At 47.4% G+C, this 21,143-nt stretch overlaps 1 protein-coding gene across 1 annotated transcript; it reads right to left on the bottom strand.

The window, feature by feature from the left end:
- Positions 1–1,092: 1,092 nt before the first annotated feature.
- LOC133079125 (zinc finger protein 304-like) lies at positions 1,093–8,991 on the bottom strand. The gene is given in 6 exon segments (XM_061174456.1): positions 1,093–2,181; positions 2,183–2,725; positions 2,727–4,634; positions 4,763–4,889; positions 7,253–7,291; positions 8,918–8,991. Coding segments are annotated over 3 exon segments (1,203 nt in total). The 5' UTR covers positions 3,149–4,634; positions 4,763–4,889; positions 7,253–7,291; positions 8,918–8,991; the 3' UTR covers positions 1,093–1,943.
- Between the last annotated feature and the right edge of the window lie 12,152 nt (positions 8,992–21,143).

Raw genomic sequence — 21,143 nt, 5'->3', positions numbered from 1 at the left:
CCTTTCCCTTGGGAAATGTAATAAAATCTTCTTTCAATGGTATTAACATCTCTGTGTGAGCACTGTCACTGCATAAATTAAAATGCTGTGGGCACAAAAGAGACATTCAAGCCTTTTACTCCTAACTATTGGAACATGAACAAAAAAAAGAACAAAGAGCATTACTCATAATCCAGTTACACAGGGGTTAAGCCACAACCCACTGCAGTCACCACCAACAGTGTACCTTGACGGGAATTCAGGATGAAAAAACAGGATGAGTCACTCTGTGCTTTGGATAAATGGGCCCCTAGATAATTAGATGCATATCTCAGGAAGAACTTTAGTGACCCCAGATTCTTGCATCTTCTCATACATAGAAAAGCACTAAAATCATTAAGTTGAGATATCTGTTCTCTGTGATTAGCAGTAATCTTTTACCAAGATGTATGCTTGACTACACGTATTTCCTAGCCAAAAAATTCATATATATACTGGCTCCTTGCCTACGTTTTTGGAGCAGTTCCTCAGAGCTGTCTCCTGGGCTATAGTCCTTAGTAAGACCCTGAATAAAACTTAAACTCACAACTCTTATGTTGTGTTTTTCTTTAAGTTGACAAACCCAAGAGAAAGCCTAGTACATTAATGTCCATAGCAGCTTTATTTGCAGTAACTCCAAACTAGTATCAATCCAAATGTCCATTAAAAGATGAATAGAAAAACAAATTGTGATATATCCATACAAGTAAATACTACTCTCTAATGAAGCAAATAAAGTACCCATACATGCAACATGGAGAAATCTGAAAATAATTATGACGTGTGGAGGGAAAAAAGGCAAAAAAGAGTAAACATCTTGTTATTCATTTATACAAAATTCTAGAATTGGAAGTTTTTAGTGAAAGACATGAGAATGGGTAGCTAGGGAGGGAGGACAGGAGGGATTATAAAGGAGGATAAGGTAACTTGGAGGGTGATGAATTTGTTAAATATCATTAAATCATATATGTATATGCCCATACATATGACAAAACATCACATTTTACACTTTAAATGTACACAGTTTACTGCCCATCAATTATATCTCAATCGAGCTTTCAAAAAATCTGTATCTCCTGCTTCTCTTGAAAAACTGGAATATTTGACAAACATATTGACTTGACCATAACTATTCTCAACCTTCTGGTGGGACACCTCTACTTCAATGGAAGGAAAGACTAGCAAGCAATAAAGACTGTGAGTCACAAAAGTCACATTCTTGGACTACAGTATCTCTCTTCTCTCAGTCTCCATTTTCTTGCCTGTCTAACAGTGGCTTTGAGGTAAACAGCCCAAGTAGCCCCAGGAATCCAGAAAGCTTTATTTGCTCTGCCAGTGACCTTGTCCATAGAAGAAATGTAAATCTCTAAGTCCTGAGAATATCTATACATGCTCATCCCTCACAGCTTTAGTGAGCAGAATATTTCTGGAAGCACTTCAGATGGGGTACATCCTCTTTAGCTCACTCCCCACAACTCTAATCACACCCAGTGTGTGAATGTAATTATGCCTCCAATGACCTTAGACCACTCATGATTTCCTCCAGGGAAGGGGGGAGTACAGAGGTTTGCCTTCCCTGGGCACACTGGGTAACCTGATGCACATTAGCCAGCAGGCAGACGCGAGATGGCTTCTGCCGCAGGTACTGGCAGTGATTTAACTCAGGCAAGGGCCTTGAGCAGGCCAAACTGCAATACAGGTCCTGAGAGCTTCCCACATAACCGGCACTCATAGGAAATCTCCCCACTATGGATGTTCAGATGTATGAGATACAACTTTTGGTTGATGGCTACTTTATAAAGACTACTCTCAGAACCTCTCCCTGGTGTCATTCCCGTTGACCAAGCAGAGAGCAAACACCCTGCACTGCAGAGGCCTTTCTCCAGTTTGAACTTTCTGGTAACAAATGAGGAAAGGTCATTACCTTAAGGCTTTTCTACAATGTGACTTCTCTGATGTTTAATGAGGCTGAACTTGTGGCTAAAGAATGTCCCACATTCACTGCACTCATAAGGCCATTCTCCAGTGTGTAGTCTCTGGTATTGAACAAGTGAGGGTTTAAGGCAGAAGGGTTTCCCACATTCGTTGCACTCATAAGGCTTTTCGCCAGTGTGAACTCTCTGGTGTAAAATGAGGCTGGATGTTTGGTTACAACAATTCCCATTTTATGCACTCATATGGCTTTTCACCAGTGTGAACTCTCTGATGTACAATAAGGCCAGAACTTTGGCTAAAGAATTTCCCACATTCAGTGCACTTACAAGGCCTTTCTCCAGTGTGGACTCTTTGGTGCCAAACAAGTGTGATTTTGTGGCTAAAGTATTTTCCACATTCACTACACTTATAAGGTCTTGCCCCAGTGTGAATTCTCTGATGTTCAATAAAGCCAGAGCTTCGCCTAAAGCACTTCCCACATTCACTGCATGCATAAGGTCTTTCTCTAGTGTGGATTTTCTGGTGCTGGACAAGTCTGTATTCCTGGCTAAAGGCTTTACCACATTCACTACACTCATGAGATCTTTCTCCAGTGTGAATTCTCTGATGTTGAACAAGTCTGTGTGTATAGCTGAAGGCTTTCCCACATTTGCTGCATTCATAAGGCCTTGCTCCACTGTGAACTCTCTGGTGTACAATAAGGCTGGAGTTATGGCTAAACAGTTTCCCATATTTGCTGCACTCATAAGGCCTTTCTCCAGTGTAGACTCTGGTGTTGAATAAGTGTGTGTTTGCTGCTATAGGCTTTCCCACATTTCCTGCATTCATAAGGCCTTTCTCCAGTGTTAAGTTTTTTATGCCAAACAAGGTGGGAACCTCTGCTGTAGGCTTTCCCACATTCACTGCGTCCATAAGGCCTTACACCCATGTGAACTCTCTGGTGTACCGTAAGTCTAGAGTAGTGCCTAAAAAATTTTCCACATTCAATGCACTGATAAGGTCTTTCTCCAGTGTTAACTCTTTGGTGTTCAACGAGCCTATTTTTGTGGCTACAGGCTTTCCCACATTGACCTATAATGCCCTTCTCCATTGTGAAAAGTATCCCTGCATTCAGTGCTTCTAGGTGAATTCCTCTTGCTGTGAGTGGTCTGATGCTGGAGAAGGCCCAAGCTGGGCAGGAGGTCCTTCCTACCATCCCCACACATAAAGGGATTCTCTGACATGTGGACTCTGCAATTCTTAACAAGCAAAAGCCAGTCCTCAACCCTTCTGAGGTGTTTCTCTCCACTGTGCTGCTTCTGTTGCTGGTGAATGCTTACACTGAACCAGAGTTGTTTCACACATGCTGCACACATGTGCAGTTTCTGCCTGGGGTATATTCCCTGCTGCTCAGCCAGGTACAAAATGTCTTTCAAGACTGGGCCACACATCCCACAAGGGTAGGCCTTCTGGGTGGTTGGACCTGCCTTGGGAGTCCTGAGTTGTAACATGCCTTGAGAAAGTGCCTCCTCATCCTTCATTCAAAACCAACAATCTGAAAGCATGCAGCCTCTGGTGGGAGGGGGCAGCCCTATCACAAATGTACTTCTTACAAACCCAGGAATTAGTACATAGGACTGTTGGGAGGACAAAGGGGCTGAAGTGACGTAAGAAAGGGTCTGCTGTGCAGTTCTGAGCCTGGCAAGATCATACAATGGGGAGGTCTACTATGCGCAAGGAAATAGGTGGGATGCAGTACAGGAAGGAGAGGCTGGGTCTCCCAACTCACTCCTCTGCAAATGGCTTTCAGCAGGGGCTTGTCTGCTAGTGACATGAGCACTGAACAAAAGGGAAAACCAACTGCAACCAAGTAGCTGGTGTTCATGTACTGCTTAGAATATGTCTACATCTCACTAATACATTATGTGTAGCTCAATGTTGGAGAGCCCTTCTGAGGGAGCAGTGGAGAGGAACAGGGGAGACCTGAAGGCCAGACAGGCATGGATTAGCCCTGGCCAGAAGTCAGAATAGAAATGATAAAGGGGTAAATTGTCAAGAATGGAGATTAAAAGATAGAAGTAAATTATGGCCCCTGACCTTGGCATGAAAACAACAATGGGCACTAGAGAGGTTCCTGGTATGATGTGAACCCAGCCCTGACATGGAGCCATCCCTCAGGTCCCACCTCCCAAGGCCAGTGCCCCTCCAGGGCCCTTTTGCTATGGCTGGAGTCAGGCCTGCCCTGTCAGGCACCCACATCTCTCCCTGCAACTCCAGTTGGGCAACTACATGGAACCTGGAAGACGCAAGTCCTAAGTGAAAGACAAGGCAGGTGAGTAGACAGCACTGGTGCAGAGCAACCCACCCCATGACCACAGGAAAAAAAACTAATGTTACAAAAAGAACCTTGGAGGAGTATCTTATAGGAATAGCCCAGTGGTCCCCACAAGTAATGACCATGTTGGTGCCTGCAATTCCTGGCACAGTCAGGCATGAGGAAATGCCAGCTGGATGGAAGGGGGCAGAACTGGGGCAGAGAGTTGCAATATATCTGGACAGTCACTCTGTCAGGGTGACCAAGTCTTTGGGATCCACTGGTTTCATTGCAGACTTCCTACTCCCATATCCTTCCCTGAAAGGCTTCAGGGTTGCTTGGGAGAGGATGGGAAAGTACACTCAGCCAAGCCTGGCACCCACAGCACCTATGAAAGAAAACACAGGAAGGGAGCAATGTCCACAGTCTGGCTGTGTGAAGGAAAGAGTGGTCCCTGGAGAAACAAGGAAGGAAAGAACCCAGTCAAAGACACTCGGTTGAGTGTGAAGGACTTACCCAGTGAGGTTACAAGTGCAAAATTCTCCAACATCACATCATGGTACAGGAGTCTCTGAGTCCCATCAAGAAGCTCCCACTCCTCCTGAGACAAGTCCACAGCCACATCCTCAAAGGTTACAGTGCCCTACCATGATGGGGAAGGCAACGTCCTTGAGCAGCCTCTCTCACCAGGACCCTCAGTCCCCCCAACATCCACTCCCTGCCCCCACTCCTCTCCAGCTCCAAAACTCAGGATATACAAGGCCCAGATGCCACTGGTGCCAGCATTCTCCTCTTTCCTATTGATCAATGTGCCATCCCACATCCACGATAGGCATGTGGGCAAATAAATAAATGCCATCCAAGCACTGGGCATGGCATGAAAGTCTCCACCTCCACTCTTGCCAGCAAGTTCCCCAAGGGTTCCCAGATACACCAGACATGGGCTCAGTTTTCTTCCTTTAAGCTGCTGGGAGCAAGTCCCTGGGACCTTCAGTTCTCGCTCTCTCCACTGAACACATCACTCCATTGACTACACCTCCCCCACATTTCCAACCCCCCACCACCACTGCTACCTCCTCCACCTCAGCCCACACCAAAGGCATCTCCCTGGCCTCCCCACATGCCACTCTGCACAAGGCATCTGGAGAGTGCTTGCCAAACACAGTTACGATCCATCCTGCCCCAGAGCCCTGATGGCCCACACTGGCAGGGGAAGCCCCTAGCCCTGCTTTAAAGGCCTCTCCACCATGCCCTTCCCTTGCTTCAGCTTCAGCCACCTAGAACCACATGCAGTTGCCACATACTTTTAATTTCTCTTTACTGCTGTGTTACACATGCTGTCCCTTCACCAGTCTCAGCCTTCCTCTTTCCATTCAAGCCTCATTCAAAACCCAGAACCTCCCGTCCCCCAGCCCAGGCCTAGCTACTCTCCCAGCTGACCCATTTGCCCCTGAGCTTATCTGCCAGCCTGAGTGAAACCCTGCAGTCCTCACCAAAGGTCACCACAAAACTCTAGCATTGGGGCTTCCCTGGTGGCGCAGTGGTTGAGAATCTGCCTGCCAATGCAGGGGACACGGGTTCGAGCCCTGGTCTGGGAAGATCCCACATGCCGCGGAGCAACTAGGCCCATGAGCCACAATTACTGAGCCTGCGCATCTGGAGCCTGTGCTCCGCAACAAGAGAGGCCGCAATAATGAAAGGCCCGCGCACCGCGATGAAGAGTGGCCCCCACTTGCCGCAACTAGAGAAAGCCCTCGCACAGAAACGAAGACCCAACACAGCCATAAATAAATAAATAAATAAATAAAAATTGTATAACTTTAAAAAAAAAAAAAAAACCTTTAGCGTGCTTTTAGAGGGGGGAGTAGCCCTTGGCCTCACTGCCATCTCACCTCCATTACTGCTATGCTCCCACATCCACCTCATGTGCACTCCCCCTTGGAAGCCTTGGTCCCCTACAGACCCACCTCTCCCCCACACCTACCTCCTCCCGCACGGCCGCTACTCTCCCTCATCTGCCTTTGTGATGTGCACCAGCCCCATTCAGGTGCTCAAGAGAGAGGCCCAGTCCTCCAATCTGGCCCTCCTCTTCCTTGTCCCCTAACAACACTGTCACCATGATCTGAAGACTCCCCCTCCTAAATGACTCACAGCTCCACCCCAGTCCACACACAGGCCACCAGCTTGTGGTGTCTCCAACCTGAATCCTTCCCCTGAAATCCAGACCTATGTCCAGCTGTCCACTCAAAGCCTCCACTTGGGGGGGGGGGGGTCTCTGCATCTCAGACTCAACATGGCCAAAATCTAACTCCTAATATTCCCTCTTGAAAATTACGCCTACAAGTGATTTCCCCATTCCAGTTAATGGCATCTCCTTCCTTCCAGCTGCAAAGGCCAAAACTTAGACAACTCCCCTCTCTAGTCAGAAAGTTTTGTTGGACCTACTTTAAAAACAAATCCACAAACCCCCATCCACAGCCACTACCCTGATCCAGCCACCAACCTGGTCCAGCTGTCACCACACTCATCTAGAGTACTGCAGAAGCCTTCCTCACTCCTACTGTCTGCTCTCCACTCTGTGACCAAAGAAAGTCTGTTTAGACCTGATTCAGACCCTCTTCTACTCCAAAACTTCCATGGCTCCCAGTGTCCCCAGAATAGAGGCACAGTTCCTCAGCCTGCCATTTCAGGCCTGACTCCTGCACCCCGGCTCTCTGATCCCATAAGACGTAATGGAGAACTGCGGTTGCCACTCAGTCTCACCTCTAAGCATTTGCACGTGGTGATTCCAGTACATTTAATACCTTCTACAGGACAGACTATTAGTGGCCAGAAACCAGGGACCCCTCCATATAACCCCTGGCCTGGATTCAGGGTCTTGAGTCTGAGGAGAGGCCTCAGAACCAATGACAACAGTAGAGTGGCAGGCAGGGGGTCCCAGGACACATCCTGGAGACCATGGGTGGGAGATGGGGAGAGTGACGGCCTGAGACAATCTTTACTCACCTGTGCATTGCTCATAAGTGCTTCTGAAGCCATGGAAACCTGTGGGAAGAGACTATGAATGAAGGGCATCCATGGTGGGGTCTCAAGGGCTGATCCAACCTCCTATGCCTACCCTGAAGCAAGATGACCTGACTTTAACTTCTGGGCTTCAGTCCTTGGTGCTGCCTCTTACTAGCTGTGTAACCTTAAACTAGGACTCAATCTTCCTGTGCCTCAGTGTTTTTATCTGTAAAATGGGCATAAAAGTGGTACCAACCTCATGGGGCTGATGTTGGTATCGTATGCCTTAGTGTATGTCAAGTGTTAAATATGAGCTATAACTACCATCCACAGAATTAAGGCTTTTGTCAATGTTTTCAGTGCAAATGATTTAATGGCTTTTGAAATTTTAGATGTGTGTTATATTTACCTTTTGAGTATTTGAGAAAATGTAATATTTAAGACTTTTTAGTGTCTTAATATACTGCTTTATGGTATATTAAGGTGTGAACCAAATATTAAGTGTTTGCATAAACTTGTTAAATTCATACATTTCAGTGTTGAATTGAAATGCCTACCTATACCTACACATTTAGAATACTGATCTCTCGGTGTTGAAATGAGTGGTTGTTTCATAAACTCCTAGTTAAAAATGGGGAAAGAGGGCTGAGTGGATGCTAGTTTTTCTATCCTTTAAAATCTTCTCATAGGGACTTCCCTGGTGGCCCAGTGGTTAAGACTCTGCACTCCCAATGCAGGGGGCCTGGGTTCGATCTCTGGTCAGGGAACTAGATCCTGCAAACATGCCACAACTAAGAGCCCACATGCTACAACAAAGATCCCGTGCGCCGTAACTAAGACCCAGAGCAGCCAAAATAAATAAATTAAAAAAAAAAAAAAAAAAAAAACTTCTCATAATTGGATCACTTCTCCCCACTCTACAGCCACCTCTCCGGTCCAGCCTCCATGGTAATTCTGGTCTGTTTGCAGTAGCCTCCACAACGTCACCCCATATCCACTGTCCTCAACTGCCCACCCCTACCCTCTACCCCGCACGCAGTTTGATCTCTCAGCATCCTTTAGGAAACTTTTAGAATTCTAGCTCAAATCTAGTCTATCTGCTCACAACTCTCCGTGGCTACCAGCGTCTTCAGAATGCAGGCCCAGCTGCTCGGGCAACTACCATTCCACATAGCGCTCATCCGCTCACAATGTTTCCATAAGGAGACTCGCCCCAGGTTTCCCGAATGCTCCTCAATCGCACCCCCATGGCTCTGCACATGTTGGTCCCTCTGCATGTAACAGTCCTCTACTCATTGCACTGGGTGTCAGAAATGGGGACTCCACCCAGGAACGCTCCACTGTCTTAAAGGGGACAACCTGAAGTGACCTGAGCAGGCGCCCCTCATTCGAAGCTTTAGGATTCGGAGGTGGGGGTCTGGGCAGGTGAAGGCCTGCGGCACGGAGCATCAACCTCTGCTGGGTCCCTCAGCACAGCCGCCAGAGAGCCTGTGGCGGAGCGAAGCCGGGAGAGTCGGGCGCCCAAGCCCGGGCGCCGCGGGCTCAGCCAAGCCCCTACCCCAGCCCCCGGGCGGAGTCACCCCAGGCGGCGCCCTCTCCAAGCCACAGACCAGCCTCTATGAGCTGCAGACAACGTCTTCTCTCGCCCCTTCCCGCTCACTTTACCTCGGGCCGAACCAAGAGCTGCAGAACCAGATCAGGCAGGCCGACCCATGGTCACCAAAATGACCGCCGCCGGGAGAACGCCGGAAGTCCCTCCTTGACAGGTTTCGCAAAGTATGAGAGCGTCCTTCTCCTCGGCCTTCATTGGCCCAGCGCCGCAGACGCGCAGCGCAGAGACACCTGGGTAATGTAGTTTTCACCCAGACGCGGACGCTGGCTAGGGGCGCCCTCTCCAGACGTCTCGGCAAAGGCCAAGATGCCCAGCAATAGGCTCTCGGAAGTGGTGCCCCGAAGTTCCCATAAAGAGATGGGGTCTCGCTCCTCTCAAAGGGACGCACGAAGATTTCCGTGGTGTGTACTCTGCAACCGATCACAGAAATAATTAGAGACATTGTATTATGCTTCACAAAGCTACAAAATCAAAAGACACACTAAAGCTTGTCATTTCCATACGCAGTGCATCCACCTATTATCTGGAAGCTAATAAATACTATCTTATTTCTCTTCAAATACATGTGGGCTGAAGTCGATTTTATGGGCTACAGTATATTTGGGCAGTGACAAGAGAGAAAAACTCTAGACAGGGTCATATTGGGGAAAATGGGGGAGGGATGTTGGGTGACTGAGCAGGTGGTCAAGTATGGAGCTCTGCTGCCGTTCCCACAGTAAACATCCCTGTCTATGTAGTCAGTGATTGTGTTCAACCCAGGAGTGTAACTGGAGGAGGCCAGTACCCTACCCAAATTCAGCTGCTCACTGTTGGAAAGGTCGATACTGGAGAGACAAGAGTTGCTGGAAAAGGCAAAATTGCTTTATTCAGGAGGCGGCAACCTGGGAAAATTGCACTAATGTCCTAAGGCCATCTCCAAGCATCTGATTAGAAGACAAAGGTTTAGTTTTTTGGTTTGTTTATTTGTTTTTAATTTATTTTTATTGAAGTATAGTTGATTTACAGTGTTGTGTTAGTTTCTGGTGTACAGCAAAGTGATTCAGTTTATATATATATGTGTGTATATATATGTGTGTGTATATATATATATATTCTTTTTCATATTCTTTTCCATTATGGCTATTACAGGATGTCGAATATAGTTCCCTGTGCTATACAGTAGGACCTTGTTTATCCAGTCTATATATAATAGTTTGCATCTGCTAATCCCAAACTCCAAATCGATTCCTCCCTCACCCCTGCCCCTTGGCAACCACAGGTCTGTTCTCTATGCTTGTGAGTCTATTTCTGTTTTGTGAATAAGTTCATTTGTGTCATATTTAAGATTCCATATATAAATAGGACTTCCCTGGTGGCACAGTGGTTAAGAATCTGCCTGCCAATGCAGGGGACATGGATTTGATCCCTGGTCCAGGAAGATCCCACATGCCGTGGAGCAACTAAGCCCATGCACCACAAATACTGAGCCCACGTGCCACAACTACTGAAGCCCACGTGCCTAGAGACCATGCTCCACAACAGGAGAAGCCACTGCAGTAAGAAGCCTGTGCACCACAACGAAGAGTAGCCCCTGCTCACCGCAACTAGAGAAAGTCCACGGGCAGCAACAGAGACCCAATGCAGCCAAAAATAAATAAATAAATAAATAATAAATTTTAAAAATTAATAAATAATATAAATGGTATCATATGGTATTTGTCTTTGTATTTCTGACTTACTTCACTTAGCATGATAATCTCTAGTTCCATCCATGTTGCTGCAAATGGCATTATTTCATTCTTTTTAATGGCTGAGTGGTATTCCGTTGTGTGTGTGTATATATATATATATATATATATATATATATATATATATATATATATATATATATATACTACTTCTACTTTATCCATTCATCTGTCGATGGACACTTAGGTTGCTTCCATGTCTTGGCTATTGTAAATGGTGCTGCTATGAACACTTTCGAATTATAGTTTTGTCCAGATATATGCCCAGGAGTGGAATTGTTGGATCATATGGTAATTCTATTTTTAGTTTTTTGAGGAACCTCCATAATGTTTTCCATAGCGGCTGCACCAATTTACATTTCCACCAACAGTGTAGGAGGGTTCCCTTTTCTCCACACCCTTTCCAGCATTTGTTATTTGTAGACTTTTTAATGATAGCCATTTTGACCAGTGTGAGGTGGTACCTCATTGTGGTTTTGACTTGCATTTCTTTAATAATTAGCAATGTTGAGCATCTTTTCATGTGCCTATTGGCCATCTGTATGTCTTCTTTGGAGAGATGTCTATTTAAGTCTTCTGCCCATTTTTTGATTGGGCTGTTTGGTTTTTTGTTATTGCGTTGTAAGAGCTGTTTGTATGTTTTGGAAATTAAGCCATTGTTGGTCGCATTGTTTGCAAGTATTTTCTCCCAGCCTATGGATTGTCTTTATTTTTTTTTTATTTTTTTAACATCTTTATTGGAGTATAATTGCTTTACAATGGTATATTAGTTTCTGCTTTATAACAAAGTGAATCAGCTATATATATACATACATCCCCATATCTCCTCCCTCTTGCGTCTCCCTCCCACCCTCCCTATCCCACCCCTCTAGGTGGTCACAAAGCACCAAGCTGATCTCCCTGTGCTATGCGGCTGCTTCCCACTAGCTGTCTATTTTACATTTGGTAGTGTATATATGTCAATGCTGTGGGTTGTCTTTACATTTTGTTTATGGTTTCCTTTGCTGTGGAAAAGCTTATAAGTTTGATTAGGTCCCATTTGTTTATTTTTGCTTTTATTTCTATAGCCTAGTGAGACTGACCTAAGAAAACATTGGTACGATTTATGTCAGAGGATGTTTTGCCTATGTTCTCTTCTAGGAGTTTTATGGTGTCATGTCATGTTTAAGTCTTTAAGCCATTTTAAGTTTATTTTTGGGTATGGTGTGAGCATGTGTTCTAAATTCACTGATTTACATGTGGCTGTGCAGCTTTCCCAACACCACTTGCTGAAGAGTTTGTCTTTTCTCCATTGTATATTCTGCCCTAGGAGACAAAGTATTTATGATCTCATGAATATCATACTGAAAGAGAGAGAAACAGAGAGACAGAGACAGAGAAACCAGTTGTGACTGATGAATAATTAACTATTGGAGCAATGTTAATTAAATCATTAATCCACATAAATCCACAGGAAAAGCCTTGGTAGATCCATCTCGATTGTTTTAATCTTTGGCCATTTTTCTCAATGCCATTTTTTTTTTTTTTTAAAGCTGAAATCCTAAGTGTTACATCTTTTTTTTTTTTTAAACTTTGGGTTTATTTACTTATTTATTTATGGCTGTGTTGGGTCTTCGTTTCTGTGCGAGGGCTTTCTCTAGTTGCGGCAAGTGGGGGCCACTCTTCATCGTGGTGCGCGGGCCTCTCATTATCGCGGCCTCTCTTGTTGCGGAGCACAGGCTCCAGACGCACAGGCTCAGTAATTGTGGCTCACGGGCCCAGTTGCTCCGCGGCATGTGGGATCTTCCCAGACCAGGGCTCGAACCCGTGTCCCCTGCATTGGCAGGCAGATTCTCAACCACTGCGCCACCAGGGAAGCCCCTCAATGCCATTTTTTAAAAATCCATTCTTTCTTCATGATTCAATAAATTGTTATTATTATATCTTAAACTATCTTTGACTCTATCCATGTGTTTTCTCTTCTGTCACAGTGACCACCTAAATATTCCTCCACTAAAGCTAGAGTATTTATTAGCTGGAGACTTATACTTCTGTTGCAATACCCGGTGAGAACAATCCACTTTACAGTTCCTGTTTTTCAAAATTTCCTTGGTTGACTTCAAGCATTTATTTTGGGGGGCAAATATTAAGTCAATCTTCATTCGAACAAAGATTAATTTAGATGGGTTTGGGAACAGATGACATTTCTAAAATGTCAATTCATCTTATACAAGGATATGATTTAGCTCTTTATCTGTTCAAATTTTATTTTGTACTTTTCAACAAAATTTTACATCTTTTTAGGATGACCTGAACACTTAATACTAAGCCTGGCAGAGCATCCAGCACTTGGCAGATGTAAAATCAAGGTGTAGAATGAACAAACAGGTGAATTTAAATGCTTACGTTCAGCCATCAGGTCAAAGAAGAGCCAGGACTCAAGGCCCTGGCCTCTTAGCCCCAAGTCCCAAGTTCAGCTCCTGGTATGTGACCTTATTTTGCCCACCTGGCCAGACAGTAGAGAGATTTTACCAGTTATGCCACTCTTTTTGTGGGCCACGCTCACTGTAGCTGACATTGCCCTAGACCCTAGGAGACAGAGGTAAAACCTAGTCCCTTCCTTGTAGCTTCACAAGTCTCCTACTGGTAACGCAATTACCCATTTCATGCTTTTAGAAGTAGGCTCGGAGGGTTCGGGACACGTGCCCCATGTGGCACATCCTGCAATTAAGACTTCAGAGCCTGAGCTCTTTCCATGACAACAACACTGCCTCTGGGTTAGCTTCTTCCATCCACTCCCTTCCTCCTGGCCCAAGACTTCATGGGGGTCCTGGTCCCAGTGGCAGAACCCAAGGACAGGAGTGGTACTAAGTGTCCTTGAAGAAAGGTCAGGATCCTCAGAAGACATCCACCTAAGAAGTAGAAAATGGCAAATGCCACTGGAAAAAAGAGGGGACTTGTGATGAGCCTACTCAGGTCATCTCCTGAGTCGCCCTCCAATAACCGGAGGGACATTTAAAGGACTAGAGGCTCTGCAACTGTGATAAAGGCCAGAGTGGGAGATATGTTATCTGTGGCCCAGGACAACACTTTTATCTTTCCAGGCTGGTGAAGTCGGGGGTTAGATATGTGTTATTTTGCTTAATCTTCACACACAATCCCCATTTCACAGATGAGAGAATGGCCTGAGAAAGTTACAGAAAACTTGCCCATGGTGCCACAGCTTGCCAAGGACAGAGCCTAGGCTTACCCTGGTTCTGACTCCGGTCCCCATGCTCTCAATGACCACATGTGTCACTTCTCACCATCTCCCAAGATCTCCTGCTGGGCCTCACATCCTCCCCGCACAGCACACAGACGATGGGCACACTGAGGGAAGCGGCAGTTAGTTTATCAGAGTCAGGTGGGGACAGGTGTTGGATTCTAGCTGCAGCTGATGAGGAGAACAGGGCAGGAAGACCAAGCATAGACCAGGCATCACTCACAAAGATTATCTCCCCAAAGGGAGCAGTTTGCAAATGTCTCCTAGAATATCATCCATCGCCGTGGACACTGTATAGTTAACACATTCGTCGCTGAGGAGGATGGAACCCTGGGAGGGAGTAGGATGAGGAGGGACAGGACCTGAGCCCACAGCAGGGCCACCCTGTCTCCCCAGGATCACCTCACACCTCACCCTCAGTGATTCAGCTGCATCCCCAGCAAGAACCTCTGGCCCACAGACCCACCAGTGGAGAGGGGGCTGCCATCAGGCAGGCCAGGAGGAGGATGGCTCCCTAATCGCCTGTGCACAGGTGTCAGGATGGAGACAGAGCAACGAGCCATGCCAGGGAGGGGAGGAGATGACAAGGGTTCTGAAGGGCGTAGCAGGGGCTGGCCCTGAGGGAGGAGCAAGGTTGCGGAGGCTGGGTTTGTGCCACATCTCCTGCACCTGAGCCCCTTCTGTCAGGTGACTGGGTGTACGGAATGTACATGCAGGTGTTGCAAACAACCCCATGTGCCCTGTGTGCTTATATTAGTGCAAGAAACTCTGCCTTATGGAAAAACGTCTCGCTACGCAGTATCAACACTTTGAGGAAAATAGGGTAAAAGACAGACTAGCTATCTGGTAGTATGAGGTGTGACAAGAACAACAACGAAAGAAAGATCTTTCCTCAGGAGATACATTACTAGCGCAGCTGAGCAGCTGCGTGAAGCTAGGAGCTGCCTCAGGAGCCTCAGGCCCCAAAACACCTGAGTGGAATTCTGGCCTGTAGGCACTGAGACAATGTCAGTGGAAGTGGGGCTCTGAGCCAGAGGAATAGCCATCAAAGTGGGCACAAGAGGAAGTGAAGTGGCCACAAGCCAGAAACCTTACAAAGCCAAGGGAGTCCCTTCCTGGGAAAAGAGTCTAAAGGCAGGGGCTCATTTTCAATATTCCTAAAATAGCTCTGACAGGACTCCTAGTGCATGTGAGCTGAATTCTTCCTTTCCTGACAAAGATTAAAATTCTGCTCCTCCAATGCCAACTCCCCTCACCAAGAAAAAAATCACAAGTCAACACACCTGGTGTGTTGCATTGATACTAGTCCGCTGTTGTGTGGGAGCTAATTGGCATGCTGTGGACATATTCGGTAGCAGAAGAGGCTGGGTGTGCAGGTGGCCTGTGATTGCATATCATACGTGCCGTAGGGTGGAGCAAAGGTTTATGCGTTTCATTGTTTATAGCTCTTGTCTCTCACATATCCCATGACTGCACAGTCTATTACCATGTGGCATATTGCAATATGCTGCATGTGTGTCGTCAGGGTGGTGGATGGGGAGAGTAAATTACCATGACTTTCAGAGGCTTGAGCTTGTCCAGAAATCCCAACTCATTGTAGCAATCCTGGATTTTTTTCTATGGCTGCTTTTTCCCATTCAGTAGTGCCGACTGTTTCGAGGGCTAGGTCCAACAGTGTCCTGCTTTCCGAGGACCACAGTGCTAACCACTCCGTAAAATATAGGGCAAGCTTCCGCTGAAAGCACAGACAGAAAACACTTCATCAAAGGAATCACCGGGGTAGGAGGTTCCCGTTTCCCCACCACTTGATAGTAACTCACATATCCAATGCTTCCAGACTCACCTCCCACTGAGATCCACCCTCTCCCAGGACTGTTATATCCCAGACAGAAGACATTCTCTATGAGGCACTCCCAGCAGAAGGGAGCAGCTAGAGGGGCTAGGACTGGAGACCCCTCTGCCCTTGGCCACTTACCCCAGGCATACCAGCCTGCCTGCTTCTTCCCTTCCAATAAGCACCACTACCCCCAACTAACTACCCCTCACAGTGTGCACAGCTAATGACCTCCCCCTGCATTCAAAGACTGAAAGCCTCAGGGGTTTCTGCAGGACTCCTGGGCACTGATCTGCCAGCTGCCCTCTAAATCTGTCCCTAGAAGCTGCCTGGAGATGACCATGGAAGGGTGCAGTGAGATGGCATGGGGCAAGGGTCAGGAAGACCATCTGCACCCTCCTTCCTACCCTCACCCATCTCAAAGGTCAGCTCTCTGGTCACCAGCAAGGCCAGCACAAGCAGTGCCCCCTTCGTCGTGTCAGCGCCGGGATGCTCTGCTCAGGGCACGGTTCCTGCTGCGTTATAAACCACTAGCTCCCTGAGCCCAGCCCACACCCCTCCCGGGAGCTCCACAGGCCTGTGGGCAGGCACCTGGCGCAGGTGGCTCCCTCAGCCCTTGCGGGTGTTTAGTGTGGGAAGCCCTTCCTACTCTGAGAGCAGAGCTCCTGGAGAAGACGTGGTGGCATCTTGGCCAAAGAACAGCTGGAGCTGACATTTCTAAGGGACTCCATTCTGAGCCAAATGCTCTGTTGTCCCAGCCCCAGCCATCACCTGTTTTCCTGGTCATCCTTCCCCCCAGCCTATCCAGGCTCCAAAGGCAGTACTCTCCCACACTGTGGAGAGGAAAGCACAGGAGGGTCAAGGACAGGTCTACACCACTACAGGGAGACAAAAGGTCATCCAGCATCCTTACCTTTTCCCCAAGGTTAAGTCCTGGAGATAAGAATGAGGAGCTGGACCTTACCGAAGCCCCCTAAATATCTTAACTGCTGCAGTCTCTGGACTGGGCCCCGAGGACTGGTGGACACCAGCCTTGGGCTCTGAATCACTCCCTACCAGGGAATTCACAGGACTTGTGGCCACGTGGGTTTTCTTAGGGGCCGGTAGTTCTGTCATTTTTGATCATGCCGCCAGCTTTTCTCAGACCCTTAAGGGAGCAAGTTCCTGGGCACGTTCTTGACTCCTAGTGGCTCCAGCCTTGCCCCCTCTCCTGGCTGTCTCGCCCTCCTCCGTCAGTGCACCTGGTCCCAAGAGGTGCTTGGACTGCATAGCCTATCCAGAAGCATCAGTAAACAGCTGTGGGTTTGTGGGGTTTGACTCCTGCATCAGAGACCCTGAGGCCCACAGCCTTACAGGCCACTGTGGATGGGAGTCCTAAGGCCCAGAGTGCTGGGTCCACCAGAGGTGCCCCTCCACGTGCTGAAAACTCTCTCAAGAGTCAAGTTCAACCTTCCACTCTAGGAAAGCAGTTTGTTGGTGCAAACAAGATGAGATGGTCCTTGAAAACTCTAGCAGAAGGAAGCCTGAGAAAGCTTCCAATGTCCAAATTGGAAACAGTTTGACCAACAAAATAAATAACAGAATATTAGATGATAACCCAAAGTATAAAGTAATATGTGTGAGTCCATACTGATATAAATAAATGATTAAATAAATAAATGGGGGAGAAGAAACAAACATTCCCTACAGAAACATCCCAAATCATATATGTAGATTATCCCCTCCAGGAGGGGGAACTTACTGCCCTGACCTCCCTGAGAGTGGGCTAGACTTAGTAACTCATTTCTAAAGAAAACAGCAGGGGAAGGGGTAAACAGTGCAGAAACATGGCAAACACAACATTAGTCAAGTAATCAAGGCTGATATACCCAGTGGTAAGACATACTGCTGTCATATATACCCTGACGTAAGGTGATGGGAAGGGCACTTCACCTCTGTGGTGTTCTCAAAACCCAAAGTCTGTACCCCAGTCTACATTATGAGAACAACAGCTGACAAACTCAGCTTGGGGATCATTCTACAATACCTGGCCAGTCCTCCTCAAGACTGCCAAGGCCATGACAGACAAGGAAAGAATGAGTCACTCCACAGAGCAGAGAAGACTCGGGAGACAAGACAATGAATGCAGTGTGTGTAGGTTGTATATTGGATCCTGGAACCCAAAGAGGACATTAGTGGACAACCTGGTGACATCCAAATAAAGTGTAGGGTTTAGTTATCAGTAATGTTCCAATGTTGATTCTCAGTTTTAACAAATCTTTGCAACTTTTCTATAAATCTAAAATTATCCCAAATTAAAATTTTATTTTAAAAAAACTTGCATTAGGAAAGGGCTACATCTGCTGCAACTCCTCTCTTGACCTTGTTCAGCACTTTGCTCTGACCTCACCAAATGTCCCCACCATCCGGGGACGTCTCAGATGGTCTTGTGGCATCCTCGGAAGGGTACTGGGCTGGATCCATAGAAGCGACCTGTGTTACTTCAGCACTCCAAGCTACTGGCTTCCTCATCTCACAGAGCTAGGGAGGGGATGGAGGGCAGTGTCTTATGAAGGACAGGAGGCTTGTGACCCGTGCCCAGGTGTCCCACCACACTGAAGTCCTGTCCCACATAGACAAAGGGCAAGCACGTGCAGCCTGGGCCATATGGTGTTCACGTTCCTGCCCAGGAACTCTGAGGCACATCTGCAGCCACCTGAGCCCCTCATGGGGTGACCTTCAGAGGTATGGCCCCCAGGCATCAGTAGCCATGGCAAGGGAGGGCTCCACGGAGACCAGCTGACAGCCGGAGCTCAATACTTGGTGCCTCCTTGCCAAGAGCAGTTACCAGATGTGAATCCTATCTGGCATAATGTTCTGATTGTGGTCACACAACTTGTGCCCCAACTTCAACTCTGGGCTTCAGCAAACCTTATTCTGCCAAAGGTGACTCAGAGAAAAGGCCAGCCAGGGGCCTCCAACAAAAAGTTACTTAATTCTGACTTATCAAAATATTTTAAACCTTCACCTTATTTAATTAATCCCAGGCAATATTCATAAGCACATCTACAGCAAATAGAAGTAAAAATATTCTTGTTTATCAACTCCAGAGAAATGGAATATTCCTTCCATTATTCTAACAAACATTGTGAAACACCCACTGAGTGTTGGGCCCTGTCCTAGTCCTGGGGATGCAGCAGCACACACAGCAAAGCTCTCGCTCTCCTGCAGCTCTTTATGCATCTAAGAGGGAGTGAAAGACAATCAACCAATGGCAAGAAGTGCTATGGAGGAAAGTGAAGCAGGGGGAAAAAAGAGAGTGCCATGGGGGGAAGGAGGGGGCCAGCGCCTTTGATGTAAGGGGTCAAGAGTATGGGGAGGACTTCCCTGGTGGCGCAGTGGTTAAGAATCCACCTGCCAATGCAGGGGACATGGGTTTGAGCCCTGGTCTGGGAAGATCCTACATGCCACGGAGCAACTAAGCCCGTGCGCCACAACTACTGAGCCTGCGCTCTAGAGCCCGTGAGCCACAACTACTGAGCCTGCGTGCCTAGAGCCCGTGCTCCGCAACGAAGAGTAGCCCCCGCTCACCTCAACTAAAGAAGGCCCGCGCACAGCAACAAAGACCCAACGCAACCAAAAATAAATAAATAAATAAATAAACGTATTTTTTAAAAAAAAGAGTATGGAGAAATTTCTCTGACGTGTGATATTTGAACAGACCTGAGAAATGAGGCAACGAAGCATGCAGCCACTGGGAGGAAGAGCATTCCGGGCAGGGAGGGCAGCACATGCAAAAGCCCTGTTACAGAAGCATACTCGGGCTGGTCAAGAAGCAGAAAGGAGGTCACTGAGGGAGGAAAGAAAGGCAGGGATAAGTTCACAGAGGCAGCAGGGGTGCAGGACTGGTTGTGCAAATGGCCCAGGGACTGTGGGCCTAGAAGGGGCTTGGCTTTTCCAGAAGTCGGAGCTCTGGAGAGGTGATGGGGGCAACAGTACAGAGACACTCAAGAGAAGAAGCAGGTTGGGGAAAATATTCCTGTGTAGATTGAGGTACTGTTGTAACCACCCCCATGGCCTTAGAACTTAGTTATACTTTAAACTCTAAGCCTCTACACAAGACAAAATAATCGTTTCGTCATTAAACAAAGTCTAGTCCTCAAGTTACTCCTCAGGGGCTGTAGATAATATTCAGAACCATATCCTTTGAGCTGTTCTGCAGATACTAAAGCCCCCCCAGGTGGAGGAAGATGAGTACATGATGACCAGATGGTAGCCATGACATAAGCTGCCCCATTTCACACAGTTCTGAGAACAGGCCTCAAGGAAATGGGAACAAACTGATCCTGGAACTGAAGATTAACTGTACTTAAAACAATCAAGACGATGGTGATCAGACCACCGCATTGCCAATTTCAAGATGACTGTCAGACCTGACTGTGCTACTCTGCCCCCTCCCTCGCCTATACACCCCTTAAACCCCACTTAAAAGCTCTTGCGCCTTGATCGGCAGTTAGGAGTTGGCCTTTGGACAGGAATCCGTCCTCTCCCCTGATTGCTGGCCTCTGGAATAAAGCAAACTTTCCTTTCCAACCTCTCGAGTATTGGCTTTCAAGCGGTGAGCAGCCAGGCCTGAGTTTGGTAACACTGTCAAAGTCACCAGGTGGCAGGACTTGATCAACAGAAAACTAGAACTTCTGGGCCATCATGTAGGGGAGGTTTCGGGGCTCCAGAAACAAATTCGGGGGAGTGGCTCAACAGAGGCCACTGACAAGATCAAGGACACTGTGATGAAAGCAGGGCAGGGAAGGAGCCACCAGAGAGCCTGACCAAGGGTTCAGGGCTTGTGCTCTGGCCTTCCTGGCACTTACTACCTGTGAGACCATTTGTAAGCACTGAGCTTCCTGAAAAACCCATAACATCGAGACCAGACTGTTTTCAAATTCACATGCAGTTGTGACAGGCTGCCATCGGCCATCATTCAGGAGGCCTGATTTGGGAGCATTTCTGCCTCTTTTCTGGTCAACCTGGGGATTTTCAGTTGTTAAGCTTCCCGTGTCAGCTGACCCTCCCACAGAGCCTCCAGATGGGAGGGAGGCTGAGCCAGTGCGCTCTGTGGACTGAAGGACCAGCATCTTGCTGTCACACACAGCCCCTCCCTGTGCAGCCCAGGGCAACTCCAAGCTGTGGCCTGGGAGAGGCCTGGCAGTACCTCCTGGAAAAAGAAGTGTCAGACAGGCTTGGGCCCCGCTGTGGGCCCCAGAGTGTGCTCTGATGAGTGCCTTTCCAGGGAGGGTCACCTTATCTTTGTGTTTTAGATTGCGACATTTGCCCGGCCTTGAGGGAGACTCTTAGCCTGTTCGTGGCGGGAACCCCTGAGGACTATATGGCAAATGTGAGACAGTACGAAACAGACCCTTTGGTACTGGACACTGCCAGTCAACTGAAGAGCTGCGTTGACCGGAAGTTGACAGATGAGGGTAGGCAAAACACTCTCG

The sequence above is a fragment of the Eubalaena glacialis genome, chromosome 18, assembly GCF_028564815.1.
Source record: "Eubalaena glacialis isolate mEubGla1 chromosome 18, mEubGla1.1.hap2.+ XY, whole genome shotgun sequence".
In the NCBI taxonomy this organism is placed as follows: Eukaryota; Metazoa; Chordata; class Mammalia; order Artiodactyla; family Balaenidae; genus Eubalaena; species Eubalaena glacialis.
Note: the sequence above shows the minus strand (reverse complement) of the source record. Positions and strands in the feature narration are given on the sequence as shown.